The sequence below is a fragment of the Mesitornis unicolor genome, unplaced genomic scaffold (genome assembly GCF_000695765.1).
Source record: "Mesitornis unicolor isolate BGI_N332 unplaced genomic scaffold, ASM69576v1 scaffold43124, whole genome shotgun sequence".
NCBI classification, from domain to species: domain Eukaryota; kingdom Metazoa; phylum Chordata; class Aves; order Mesitornithiformes; family Mesitornithidae; genus Mesitornis; species Mesitornis unicolor.
In genome coordinates, this window is record NW_010181559.1 from 7,202 (window position 1) to 22,770 (window position 15,569).

General features: G+C 34.7%; 1 protein-coding gene across 1 annotated transcript; it reads right to left on the reverse strand.

Moving 5' to 3' along the window:
* Window positions 1-342: 342 nt before the first annotated feature.
* Window positions 343-14,031, reverse strand: LOC104539836 (WD repeat-containing protein 17-like; the record flags this gene model as incomplete). The annotated part of the gene is made up of 14 exons (XM_010183462.1): window positions 343-462; window positions 1,861-2,044; window positions 2,231-2,326; window positions 3,576-3,677; window positions 4,501-4,603; window positions 4,692-4,833; window positions 5,554-5,665; window positions 6,636-6,656; window positions 9,157-9,296; window positions 10,432-10,531; window positions 11,429-11,520; window positions 13,008-13,140; window positions 13,536-13,600; window positions 13,876-14,031. Coding segments are annotated over 14 exons (1,566 nt in total), but the record flags the coding sequence as incomplete, so codon positions are not given.
* Between the last annotated feature and the right edge of the window lie 1,538 nt (window positions 14,032-15,569).

Here is a 15,569-nt window from a genome sequence, read left to right on the forward strand (position 1 = left end):
GATAAGTTGCTTACTTCCTTTACAAGGCATCTGTTTACACAGTTGACTGACATATGTCTGAATTGTCTGACAACATTATTCTTATTTAAAAAAAGACATGGCTGTCTACGAAATTAGGACTTTTTTGTCTTTGGATTCTCAGATTACTTTTTCTTTGTATTATCAACAAAGTTGTATAGAAATCCTTTTCATGTTCTCATTTTACAGTTTTCAAAGTCCAAGTAATTGCCTTTCAGGAGGAATCAACAGCTATCTTTCTGCCCTTCGATAATCAAGGTTACATCAGTATTAACCCCCAGAGTGTTATTTTAAGCACTAGAAAGTACAGAGGAAAACACCTCATCAGAATGGGTTAAGTCGTATACCTGTTCCTAGTGGTGAAAAAGGATTCACTTTGGCCCACATCAAAGCATCATTCAGTGAAATAGCAGATTTCCCATCTTCAAGGAAGAACACTGGACCCTGTGTAGCAAAAAGATTTGGGGAGGGAAAGAAAAAGTACACAGGTATTGAGTAAGGGCCACCACAACAGGGACCACACTTTGTTTCATGTCCAAGAAGGACATGATGACCCGATTTACAACTATCAGTCATCTACATTCATGCAAAAATTGTACCCTCCGAACTTAAAGCTTTAATAATAGTTACACATTATAAATTAAGTGAACTTGTTATGTTCCAAAATCTGGAGACCCAACATTGCAGAATCCTTACATTTTTAGCTTGATTTTTAATAATTTTTGTATTTTACATATGTTTGTCAATTATTCGAGAGGTAAATTCAGACTATATTTGAGTCTGAGGTAACAAGTTTTTTCCCTTCAGAATACCGTACATATTTCATTGTGTGTCATTATCTGTGCTGACCCATCTGTGTTTCCCCATCGACAAAACAAACAATATAATGCCTCCATAAATTGTTCAAAAACATGGGAGTCTGTGTGTAGTCTAGAGAATAATTTCAAGTGTTTGCTATGAAAAGCATAAAGGACAAAACATTAATTTATCTGATGGAACAAGAGCTATTTGCCAATGTCTTCATTTGACAAAATATGATCTCAAAACTGCAATTCAGTTTAAGTGCCTTCTTAAAGAGTCATGCTCTCTGAACCCGCTACTTAAAACTTGTAAACTCAAGTAATTAGCTTTTTTTGCTATCTCCAGTTTCTGATGCAAAATTATCCCTTTTAGTCCCTGAACAACCGTGTTACTCTTTGGGCTGACAAAGGGAACAGACTTAGCCTTATATAAAAGAGTAAATTCACACTGAGGCATTGTCTCGAGACAGGAGCCTGAGTTGTGTTTTCAGGCTCTGTCAATTTTGCCTTTATGGAAATAACCACATAAACCAAAGAGGTGTTGTAAGGACTAACATGTTTTGGTCATAACGCTCTGTGTGAGTGATTAATACATATATTTGAATATAGTCTTGTAATATCTGGTTTTGGTTAATCACGAATAACAAGTTTTATAGCATGCATTTCCATAATGATAAATACCAAAAGTAAAATGTTAGTTTGTGGTTGAAGATACATAATTTCCTGGTTTTTATTCAAGCTGTGGTGAGGTAGTAGGCCGTAAGTTACATGCACTTTAAACAGAACATCTGGCAAAAGAAATCTGTCTTTCCCATGGGAACTAAAACATTTTGGACAGGGAAGCTGACCAATTACTCAATTGGACAAATCTTTTTTACATAGCCTTTCTTATATAGCAGATGTCACCACTTATCCTCTAACTTCTGCTACTGTGACAACAAGGAAAACATTTTTCCTCCCAAATGATGGGAAGGACCTTCAATTTATGTCAACCTCACAACTAGTCAATGAGAAAGAACACCCCAGCTCTCTGAAGCCATACCTGTATCCTTAGCCCTGTCAAACAAGAGAGGTGAACATCCGAATGACTGGGAAGATTTGATCCAGTGACGTAGTCTGGCCCAACCATTCCTTTCAGAGGCTCCTCTTGTATTCGTGATGTGATTGTTGAATACACCATTCTCTGTGATTCAGATGGTGGAGTGCATGGCAATTCATCGGTAAGACTATGAACAAAAGACACTTGTTTTGCAACTATGCATCTCAATTTGTGTTAGAAACTAAGAGCCACAAAATACTTAGTTTTTACATCCATATTCAGATTTTACAAAGGAAATAAATACTGTATTTACAACTAAATACTTAAATATTAATAGCCCCATTCATGGTAATTTTATATTTTTACCACCTACTTGTTAAATTGAGTACAAGCTCTCCATGCATCCAGTTCCTTAGAAAGTTGTTCAATTTTTAAAGGTACAGATACTTCCCGTCTTTTTAAAAGCTGACTGAAAAGGAATGCAAATAATTAAAGTCCAAATTTATTCTAACAATGAATATTTTTCTAAAAGAAAAGCAAGATAGATAGTAGTAATCTAGAACTATTTCTGATTGGATATGGAAATAACTTTATGGAAATAAATCAACCCTTCATGATAATCTCTATGTTCAACCTCAGAAATATTAAATGACTAGATATAAAAATATATATTTTCACTAAAGTTTGATTTTAATTATCCTTATTTACACCTTCTTATTTAAGCTTGTTTTTAGTTACCACTTTTTTCTTTATATGTTAAGGCCGTATGAATTTTTATTTCTTAATAATTACAACTTTACTAAAATTAAGGGTCTATTTTGCCTATATATAGTATATATGACATAAGTAACTTGGTTCAAGACATGCTGTGGTACAATTACTTGAGAAAGAAATACTAAAGTTTTACATATAAATCTATTTTATTTACTGATTAAGATACTGATCTTAATCTTTCTTCTTTCCAGTCCAAGATGGTCCGTTCAAGTGCAAGTGGGCAAGTGAGCACAGCTTACCAAGTCAAGTGTACCAAGTGAAATCAAGTGGGTCAGGTTAAGTAGCATCATGTGGGTTGAGCCAAGCTGGATTGGGCCGGGTTAAACCAAGTCTGGTCAAGTCAAGTGGGCTGGGCAAAGTCAAGACAAGTCTGGTCACATCAAGTGGGCCAAGTAGGATCATGTGAAATGAGTGGAGTTAAGTCAAGTCAACTGGGTCAGGATGAGCTGGTTCAAATCAGTCAAGTTTAGTCAAGTGGGCCTAGTCAGGTCAGGTCAAGTGATTGGTTGGGACTGAGTGGATCAAGTGGGCCAGGTCAAGTGTATTAATTCCTGGGAAAATTAAGAGACGGTAAAGCCAGGTTTCTTGGTGGGAATCAAGGTAGTGCACAGTCATGACCTGGCAAATGGTCTACACACAGATGAAAAATCAGAACTGCTACTGTCAACATATAATCACGCATGGAGGTAATGCTAAATACTCATCTACTTCCAAAAACTTCTAAAACTAAGAGTTTGACTGAAGTTCTGGATTTGTAACTTGTTACATCACCTCGGAAGCATTGATGTGTATAATGCATAAAGAAAGTAGAGAAGGTTCTATATGCAGAACTGAGAACTCAGATTTTTTTGGTTTTTTTTTTTGAGGGGAAAGTGGGGACAGTGTTTGGCATACATCATAATGGGGGCTGAGATTTCTCAGTGTTACTAAAAACATAATATTACCTTGTATACTCATAAAGTGCAGGTACAATGCTATTGTACTGTCTTCTGATGGCAAGTAAAGCACCAATGTAACCACACAAAATCAGCAATTCATTCCGAAATCTATAAATAGATAAGTAATAATCATGAACAATAACAAGCATTTACAAAATCACTGAACAAATTAATTTTCAATTTATCATTTTAAAATCTAACTTATCCATCCATCTTTTGTGGAGAATATATGTTTGCTGATTATGCTTACTTTCTGTGTGATGTAATTGTTAAAACAGACACCACCTGCTTTATATTGATCTTAATATTAAGTTTTAAATAGAATGTACAACACAGTTACTAAGCACAATCATGTAAAGTTACAAAAACAATGTCACTCAGTTCTTTTAATGTGATAAAACTCTAAATGTAAATAAAATCATCCCACATATTAGTGTGGACTTCAGTTTTGCCAACTTTCCCCACAGGCCACAGGTAGGAGTTAAGCTTTTTGCCTGCAGGCACTCAGGCCTAGGTGCAGTCACCTGTCATAACGGCGAACCACAGCTATACAACTATGTTAGAGTTAATTTTGAGAGTGACAGCTCAAATTTCCTTAACACTTTGACATATAAACCCATATTATATGTGGTACCACTACTCTTTTTCTTCAGGAAACTGAAACTAGAGCTGAACAAAGTGAGATTCTTCAAATAATACCACCATTGTAAATGCCTCACAGAGAAAGAAGCAGTACAATATCTTTTTTCTTCTTGCTAAACCTTGAAAATTCTACATTCTATTTGCCAAATTGGGAACTAGCCTTTTTTGCAATTTTTTGGTACCTCTCTTCTTGTAAACAAAAAGTGATACTAACAGTGTGCACCTATATTTTTTAAATTCCAAAAGTCTCTTTTAATGAAACTTTTATAAGTAAGGAAAATATACTCACTCACTACATTTATGCAACACTAATTGTTCAGTGCGTATGTAACTTAGAAGATCAAGATACGGACAGACTGAATCTAATGTCCAATCTGAGCCACAAAGTTGTTCTGTTGAAAAATAGAAACAAAAATATCTCAAGAGGCAAACTGTACAAATGACTTAGGCTTTAAAAGGTTTCTTCATCCAAATACCTACCTTTCACATACTGAATGCCAATAGGGAGAGCCTTTTCAGGTTCTGTGCTTAACAGATAGTACTTTATAGCTTCGAATATATCCCCATCTGCCTGAACTGTCTCTGCCAATCGCATACACTCTTCTACATCAGGAAGATTACACTGGAAAACAAAGATTTTGCCAAAGAATTACTGTAATATTCAAAGGATTCTCTAAGATGCCAAGAAATACTGAAGTTTGTATATAACAATAAGATCAAACTCTCCCTGAAACAAGAGTCATTGTTTGATGGATGTACTTGCACATAGTGCACATTAAGAAAGCCATCTAGACCAGAGAACAACACAGGATGAGAAGGTTCTGTAATTTTTATTTAAGCATTCTCAGTTTCCGTTGCTAATGTTTTTGTGAACCTTTTGCTACTGCTTAATAGATGTGCAGTCTGAGTTGAACATTAAGGGAATTACTGGAGCAGACCCTTCTGCTGCTGAAGAGGAAAGGGGATTTAAGGACAGTGCAGACAAGATGTAAAATAATTCAGGATAGGACAGAAAGCTGATCTACCAAGACACAATTAGGCTGCACTTCAGTGATAAGGAGGTTATAAATCACACCGGCAGGTAATTCTGAAGATCACAAGCTACTTCAGGAAGTAACGTATCTCATGGAAAGACTATATACAGAGTTAAAGAACTAAGTTCTTCATGTGCAATATTGAATATAAAGTCAAAGAAGACTAAAAGAGCAAAAACCAATATGTAACATATAAGACTGTTAGTGACAAATTCATACTACAGATTTATTTGGCCTTAAATTTTCTGAATTTAGCAAACAATACATAATCTCTCGTTAGCATTCAGATAAATTCTTTTTCATTGTACCTTTGCATGCAGGTCATTTATTTCCGCTACGCATCCAGGATAAAAAGCACATAGTTTTATTAATTGCAGTTTATTATCAGGAATCATCATAAGAAGATCAGCTGCTAAATCCCTGCACAAACAGAAGATGACATGTAGTTACTCTTGCTGGTTTGAAATAAGAGGAAACTCTGTTTTCTCTTTAACAACAAAGAGTTTACTGAAAAAAATACTATTTCCAGAGAAGAGTAGAAGCAACCTCAGTCTCTAAGACTACTTTTGTGCAATAAATGAGGCTTAATCTATTCTTCCCCCCTCCCCCTTTTTGGAGGGGAAGAAAGTCATATATTAACTTTCTATTGCTTTAGCTGGCTGGATTAAACAGCTGTGCAATCCTCACGCATCAGAACCAACTCAATGTGAGATGGCAAAATACGTGAGCATGGATGAGAAGGGAGAGTAGGACCTATGCAATTTGAAAGAAGAGAAGTTGCTAATGCGGCTCTGTATTATGAAACCATCCTCAAACTTCCAGAGTTCCATGGCATCAGCAAAAAGCATCTCTCAGTCATCCAGAATGGCTAGTCCTTCTGTGACATTACAAAAGAGAGATTATACAAGAAAAGAATGCAGTATCTATTTTCATCTTTCTGAAAGGGAGACTGTTATTAAACTGGCATTTCTGAAATATTCTTAACATTTTACCATTTCTTACTCCCTAACAAAAAAAACCAAACAAGCAGCTGGAGGGAACATGTAAATATTAATAAATCATTTTGAAACACTTATTCTTTTGAGCTTTTAATAACATTATTCTGGTTGTTCTGTGTCTTTCTATTCATGCAGACATAATTCCTCCTGTGAGCGACAAGACTGACTTACTCCCGTGTAAGGCAAAAACTCCTTCTGAGTTTCCCTGGATTTTCACAGTGCGGTGAAAAAATGTCTGAGTGAGCTACTGTCCAATATTTGCAACTGTTTTCCACCCCACTTTCAAGTATTGATCACAATTTAAAAATTAGAACGCTTATTTTAAGCTTATTTTTAGCAATAGTAAAAGCACACACTTTTCAAATTACTCATTCTATAAATCAGCAAAATACCTGTATCCAAGTGATGGAAAGCTAGAAGGAAGACATTAAAACAGTAATGAACAAAACTTTGTTTTGTATTCATACTTTACAGAGGAAAAAATTAATAGAAAATAATTAAACTACAATTGAAGAGTCAGGTTAATCAACTTTGTCTAACAACAACAACAACATTTTTCCAATGCCTTTGACAACCTAAAGAAGCTAATGCCAAAAGGTGTTTGGAAAATCTTTTATACTATTATCATGCAATAGCCACTTTTCCAAGATACAGAAAGGCTCATTCAGAATACAGCACTTTTCAGAAGTTCTTAAAGTATTTTCAAGATTAGTTACTCACATGTAGTCATCTTCATAGGCAATTTAAACATTTTTTTAAGTGATTAGAAATTGCTCAGCCAAAAAACTGAAATAAAATGTTTATTTTAAAAAGTCCAAAGAAGTTCTCATATAATAGCCTACAAATTGTGTTACCTGGAATGCTTTTTTTAAGAATCAAACTGAAAACACTGTGCGTATAAAGAACAAAATTCAGTGGTTTAGCCTGCATATGCAGTACTCAGTATCTCAAGTAAAATACTACTAGCCTTCTGAATAGCAGAAGGTTGCTTTTAACAATATTTAGGTGCTAAATGCAAATAAAATGAAAATTGTGTTCTTAAAAGACATTTTCCCAGTGCTGCAGCTTTGGAAAGATGGGGAAGGGAACGAATGTTTAGTTTTGACTTTTTTATTTGGATTTTATATTTTAGAGCACTTCTTTAAAAAGAAAAACCACAAAACAAACAAACAAAAATCACACAACCAAAACCCCCAAAATATTCCACCAGCAACTGATATCCTTACTAATCCATCAAGGTCCTTTGGGCATTCCTTAAGGTGTCTACAATTAAGTGTGTCTCTACAAGAATGAACTGTTTCCAATTGATGGATATGCCTAAGCATAACAACCAGTGAAAACTAAAAGGGACCCTTCAAATATCAGATGCCCTTGAACTCCAGCTTCCCCATACATGAACCCCATACATGCAGTGGACCACGGAGTATTACGCTGTGCCAGTATCTCTATCACAAGGTAAGAAGAGAGTCAGGAATCTCTGATTTTTTGTTACAGAACAGCAAAATATTCCACAATGACTGCAAAAAAAATAAATCCAGGATTGCAAGGCGTAGCTGTAATAGGTGTTCAGTATAGCATATGAAACTCACTGACAAATCCAGATGTATACTTGGGCAATGTGCAGTAAACCAATTTCAAATTTTATCATGTATACCTGTGTAGACTTCAGTGTACACATACAGTGTACACAGTGTCATAAATTTGCAGAAGTTTTATGTACATACACTTAAATGCTGTACTGTTATAAATACTTATTACAGCACTGAGATCAAAACAAGCTTTAGTTATAGAACTAGAAAAAAATATACACTATTTTTCTTAACTCCACATCCAGTGCTTCCTATCAGAGGCTACATAAAAATCAGTCTTCACAGTGAAGGCAGGGAGATCAGAGAAAGTGTTTCAGAGATTTCAAAAGGTGCAGATGGAGCTGCCAAAACAACCCTGTTAGAATTGGTGCAATGCAGACATGCTAAATCATTGCAGAACCAAAGCAGCAAGTCATTAATTTCTTATTTTATCGTTTTCTACAATGCTTCATTGTCTAAGGCAGATTAAATGCTCTGTAGAGAGAAGTTCCACTATGTTTCTTTCAGACTACCTCTAGATGCTTAAGGAAATACCAACTGTAGCAGAAAAAGTGATGTTTAATTGCAATATCTGCTTAAGTACAAGTTTCTATGAAATGTTAATTTCAAAACACCTGTACAGCTACCAAATATACCTTAGGATTATTTTTTGCTTTTCATTGGCAGACAAAAAAAAGACACAAAAAAAGAAGATACAAAACTGTATCCTTCAAAGTAAAACCACTAAAAGGAGGAAAAGAAAATGTAGCAGACATAAAGTTTGCCCTTCATGCAACGGAGAAATTACCTATTCCTCCAGAATTAAAAAATAACCTTGTTTCATCCTTAAATCTTGTCGTCTGTCTTGTGTTCCCAATACCAATACAGAATAATTCCTCAGCCTATTAGGTTTTAATATTTTTCAATCAAGTACTTAAAAATCACTTCATAGATCCTACTTAAGCTTCTGTTCCTTTTGACTTTATAATTCAATTCTACACTCCCTTTTCTGAAGCAGTCATTTTTACTCAGTATTGACTAGGATTTACTATGCTACCTATTGCTCAAGTATCTGGTTTTTTCAGCAGGTTTCATAGTCTGTTTGACAATGAATCTTGTCTCGTATGCAATGCATACATAATGTATTTTGAGATTAAAGCAGAACATTTGCATTCCTTGCACTTCAAAAGTCCAATACAGCAATTCTTATTCAAGCAGCAATTCTTATTCTATCCGTCCATGGTGGTTTGGTGTCTATAAAAGCTTCAGAATGAAACACCTTAATCATTTTGTCAGAGGGGAAAAAAAGAACAAAAAAATCTTCTTTGGATTAAGAAATTCTTACCATGTTGTTACTGTCATACATTTTCTTGCTAGTAATTCTAGGGCATAATGTGTTGCTTGTGCTGCACTTTCTCCTAAGACAGCACCCACACTGATTGCCAACTCCAGTTCATTTCCACGAATCAGGTTTGCCATCGCAAGCTTGCTCAATGAAAAAATTATATCATTAAGGGACACAAGCATTTTTGGGGATTCACCATATTGAGCATATGACATTCATTTATGAGACTGCTTATGAGACAAAATATGCATCAATTAAAGCAACTTTATATATAATTTGAGTCTCTTGAATGAGTCAGTAATTGTGCACCATGTGTTAAAGCAGCTTTTAAATAACTAAACAGATTTGCTTTAGCAGAATCTTCCTTTATTTAATCAAAAAGATTACAAATACATAAAAACTATGATAGCAATTCCTTCTTCTATTAAATAAGGACACTTACTTTTAGAGTATGTATTTTGCCTCTGTTTTGATGAAAGGGGTCTCAAAAGAAAAAAAAATCAGAAAGGACTCCCCTGTTCTTACCCTCTCTGAGCAACAGGAGTTGCTGGTAGGCATAGCAGAATATTAAACATAAGAGACTATGTGACTTGAAACATGTCTATGTTGAAATACAGGCATTAACTGATTATTGCTTTCTCTCTTAAACATCTCATTAGGATGGCATTTTACTAATTTTGAGGGATAGGAGGAAGAACATGTTGGGTCAGCAACAACAAAATTCAGAGAGAATGAGGAAAAGAAACAATCTGTAAACCTACAAACAATGAAAAATCTAATAAAATGTTTCTTACATGTCAGCCCTATTTTTGTGCTGAGGAGTAGGGTTTTTTCCCCTATTTACTTCACCATCTAGGCTGCAAATTCTTCAAGGTAAAGATTGTATATTTTATAGCTCACTGAAGTTCCAGTTCTGAATGGGTCTTTTGAGTCACCATGAACAGTAAACAGCAATATTTATGTAAGTATATATGTAAGGTACTCAGGTACCTTATATTTTCTGATACAACAAGACACTGTATATTTAAAAATACAATTAAATAATCACATACTAGTTTCTGTGCATGAGAGATATCTTGAATTTAATAGAATCAGGAAAGTTTTGCTACTAACTTCAATATTGTAAGGATCAAACTCTACATAAATATATACAAAGCAAATACCAACCACAAGCAATACATTTTAGAATGTGGTACATACATTTAAAAAAACCAGTTAAGACAAAAAGGAAGTCAATGTTGGCCTTTCCATAGTTAAACAGAAAAAAAAAATTACCTCTACATTTTCAACAGCCAGATGGCAACATGCTGCAAGCACTGCATGGCCATCCTGGAAATACCATTCTGCCAGTTCTTTACTGACCTCGTGCAGGAGCCTGCAAGAACAGAAGATGAATTCAGCAGGGTCACTTACAGGTTGGAATTCTTTGGCTCTTTATTTATATACAAGTCAGCACATTTGCTTCTGTTCCCTAAAAATACTGTATTTCACTTACAGATAACGACACCACTAGTTTTCAAAATGCAGTTTGAGCTTCATTCACTACTTATGTTGGTGCACATTCAGGTGAATCAGATTCTCAAAAGCTACATCAGTACAGAAATGCCTCTTCAGATTGACAGAATAAAAAACAAATATTTGGATATTAATTCTCTACCTGTGAACTCTGTATAAATATCTAACTGCTAAAAATCTTGCATCTGTAAATTAACTACACAGACTCCAAGCTGCTTTTGTTACTACACTTACAAATTGATAATGAGAGTTCGGCTTTTGAGCACTGTTCTAAACAAGGAGAGATGCATGGTTTCTTTTATGGGCACACACAGTGAAAATACAGCCATTAGTGTACATTGTCAGAAACTTCACTGATGATAAACAGTGAAGCTTCAGGAGAAGAAGATGCACATAACAGATACTTGTTAATGCTAAATCTTCCTCTACTTACTAAAAGTTCTAAGTTAATATGCTACATATTTAAACATATTTAAGTGCATAGAAATGCACCTTAAAGATCAAGCAAATGAAAAGGATATTTTTAATTATAACACATACATACGAAAAATCCATTTGGTGCTAGGAGGAGGCACAACAGGGGAATTATTCAGTGTAGCATTAGTTAGTAACTATCCACTAAGTACTAGAAGATTTAATACTTTGTTGTCGAGTTCTACATTGTTGATGACAAACTAAACCACTAAGGTTTATCTCCCTTGACAACTTTACAATCTGCACCAAAATGAAGCTTTAGATATAAACTAGAACAACTTACTCATTATAATCATCTGTATTGTTTCCACCAGAACTTGAAGATGCACTTGTTGAGGAGAGTGGTGACATTTGTATATTTCCCTCACAAGCTGCCTAGAAGTGAAGAAAAAGAAAAAGGATTAATGCACCAACCAAACTGATTATGAAATGTGATTTTTCAACCATAAAAAAAATCTAAGATCTATAAAAAAGAGTTAAGCCCAGTTATAAAAAACAAAATATGTAAACAATGAACTTACTCAGATAAATCTTAGCCCTAGTTTTAGCCAGTCATACAAGAAGTTCTACAGAAGCAAGAGACCTCTTCCTTCCCATGAATTTGTATAGGATTTTCCTAAAATTTGAATATGCTTAAAATGGACAGTGAAGACTACAACTTTGATTTTTACACCCCTAGGAATGAGTGGCTGTGAGTGAAGGATGAACTCCATAGATACTTCCTAGTAGGTATACCAGCAAATCTGGAAAGGTTTATATAGTGGCATAAGCCGAACCTTTTTCGTGTCTGGTGATAAGTTATTTCTAACATTAAATAAGAAGAGATCAGTGTAGGTTAAAAGGAAATTCTTTCATGTGCTTTTAGTTGCAGCTAACAGCATTGAAACTCAGCCCAGTTAAAAGTGAAAAAGCCTTAATTGCTTAATATTATCTTATTAAACCTTTGAGACAAAGACTATTCTATGAATTGTAAGAAAAGCAACCCTTACAACATCTCTTACATGAAAAATGAAGACCATTCTAAAGCTTTAAGGTGCTTTAAGGTTCAAACATTGTAACTTGTTAAAACTAAGCATACCTCTAAGCTCTATTCTGTGCACTATTCAGCTATTAAAAGAACACACAGCTAGACAATTTCTAAAGGACAAATTCCCATGCATTATTAAAGTTCTTATCTTTGAGGCAACCGAATGTTCAAGTAGAGGTAGGCATGAGAGAATGTACTAGGGACAAATCTTGACAGTTTATTTAATAAACTATATTAACTAGGCAGAAATTACTCAAAAAGAATGAAGGAATGGTGAGAAAGAGTGAAACAACGTATCAGTCTCGCATGTTTTGTGCACCCTTTAACTTGTTTTTATATTAGGAAGTAGAAGGGACATACATACTTGTGGCAATTTCATGTACTATTTTTTGCATTCATTTAAAAGTTTGATTTTCTATATTGATTACTACTGCAGTTGAGCAGCTTCACCCAAAGATTCTACAGGAAGTAGTATAACCAAGACCTCATCAGAAAAGGAAGAGAAATCCTATGTGTCTTAGATTTGAAGGGCAATACTGAGTGCTGAAAATCAGGTTAACTTTCTACTTCCACCAAGAATGAATGCATCAGTTTTCATTATGGGTATTTGATTGCAACTTAGAAGAATTAGGCTTAAAATCTGTAAGCATGAGATACCTTTTTATCACATTTGTGTAAAAACTGGGCAATAGCAAACAAAAGTAAAGAGTAGGATATAATTATTTAGCCATTTTGGAAAAAGTGAACAAAGCTAGCCTTTTAAATATGCTTGTCATCTTCAGAGTTAGAAATAGATAGCTAAATGTATCTCCCACACTGTTATACGTAATAATACCTGTGCAACAAGCAGAGCCTCTTTAAGCTGGCCTCTTGAAATAAAGAAAAAAACTAATTTCTTCACATCTCCGACAGCTATACAATATGGGATGACATCATCATTTTCTTCCTGAATTAACTGATCAGCTCTCCTAATTAAAAAAAACAAAAAAAGAAAGATCTACATATATAATTGATCATTAAACTTATTTCTATGTTACAGGTGTTAGATGAAGCCATATAAAGTTCACTGAAACACATCTGCCTTTCCAGACCTCAAAAGACTTCGAAACTGTGGATACCACACTAAAGAGTTTCCAGTTAAACTTGCAATTTTTGCTCAACTCTCTAACTTGATTCCTGTGCACAGAATCATTGTTGAAGACCCAAACACTTCCATCCCAGTGCTCACCAAACAACAAGTAACATCACTAGAAGGCTGTAACAAAAGCCGGGTACAACTGCTATTAGTATCCATCGTCCCTACTTGTCTGTGTTCTTTTATGGACAGAACTTACAATTCAGCATCATATATTTATTACCTTACCTTTGCATTAACTTCTTCCAATATTTCATCGATACACCAGGTGCAACTGAGAGTGCTTTGTCCCACTAGAAGAAAGCAGCAATGTATTTATCCTGATCATTTTATTTTGAGAAACACCTGTACGTTTACTATTTTCATATTGCATTAAAAAAAATTGTCACAAGGTTAAATAAAGAAATGAGCTATGCATTAGAATGGATATGTGAAAAATATAATGGGAGCAAGATAACTCTTTTCTGGACTTATGACCCATTTTGTGGCTATCACATATTTGCTAGGGTAGCTGGTTTTCAGAAACCTTTATATTTTATTGTTCTTCAAGAATTTTCTGATATTTTACCTCTCCAAGTTCTACCATTAGTTCACAATACCGCTGAATTTGTCCTAATCTTAAATGTATTTCTGCAGCTTCTTTCAGCCTCTCCTCTTTGCTTGGTGCACCAATACCACCTCCAAACTTGGACATTTTTACTGTTGTCAGTTCTTGTGCCTTGGACTGAGGGGGAGGAAAAAAAGTAAAAAAAAAAAGTAAAAAGAAAGGTAGTCTTCTGTGATGAATACAAATTTTCTTAACAATGAACTACAGTCAAATATTACAATAGAAAATAAAGGCTATCATTTAAGAAAAATCCTTTTTAAAAAAGACGAATTGGAAGAGATTGCAATGAGATTACAGTGAACTAATCAGAAGAGCTTACAATAAGATTACGGAGAACTATTTATATTGTTCAAGTAACTGTGTTAGTGTTTTGTGGCACACATACATTTTCCTCAATTATCTTCCTTTTATCTTTTTAATATTTTTTTCATTCTGTACTATTTTCTCATATGTAATTGTAAAACCTAGATGACCATCATAAAAATTTTGGTACCTTTTAAATTTCAAAAAAATATTTGTGAATAAACCACATAAACCACACAGAGCCAGTATTATTTGCACTTATTACTGTTACAATGATGTCCAGATAAAGAAAGAATAAATAGAGTAGGCTCAACCTGTGTCCTGATCTGTCATACCCCATTAACCACATGACCAATAAATGATTCTTATTCTCAATATAAATTCAATTAGTTGAAGAAATAAGTCTAAACTTCTCCATCTGTCAGAGTTCAGATCATGGCAACATGACGACATTTAACAAAAAAAAATGCAAAAGGAGCTTCATTTCACATTTCAAGAATTCTCAGTTTAAAACTCTATCATCAATGCATATGAGACAGTGTTTGGTTATTCACGGCTTTACAATACCACATGATGGAGAACAAACTTGCAACATCCTTCACCAAAGTAAACTGACATGTAGATCAATAGCAGCTGCTGAGAAAGGCAAAGAATCTGTTTTTTTAAAACAAAACATGTTACTTTTTTACTTGGCATCTCTATGTTATCATTTTCATGTTAAAGTCTCCTCTCTGGTTGCTAGAAACAGAAAAATACATTTGCTCTAGGTCCTTACTTCATCCTGAAATGTTTAGATGCTGCAATGCCATTATTGTTTCCTAAGGAAAAAATGACATTAGCAGCCATACACAATCAGCATTCCCCTACCCCTACTTTCTCCTAAAGCTCTCAAGCAAGATTCTGAGTCAGCAAAAAGAGGATAAAATGCTTTTAATTCATGTGAACACTTAATCCAGATCCACAGAATGATCACCAATTACTGCAGTTACTGTAGTTAGGTTACCTGAGTTATAAATGCATGGAATCATGTTGCAAGGAGAAACAGACTTGGGTTGCTCTGCATGAGTCAAGAATTAATTTCTTCTTCTCAGGCTAACTGGCTGAAAAAATCAGGTTTTGAACACACAGACTCACACTGCTCAAGCTTCGCGGTATTAGCAGAGCAGCTGCTATTATTACAGTTAACATCACCAATAAAAAACTCGAATCACATAAGAGTCATAAGGTACGTATGATACTCTCTCTGAGTCTGTGATTTTGCAAAAGAGACAGCCTGCAACAGCAAACCTGGTGTTGCCTGGCAGGTATTTAGCCCTAGGGGTGGCAGAATCACAGAATCACAGAACGTTAGG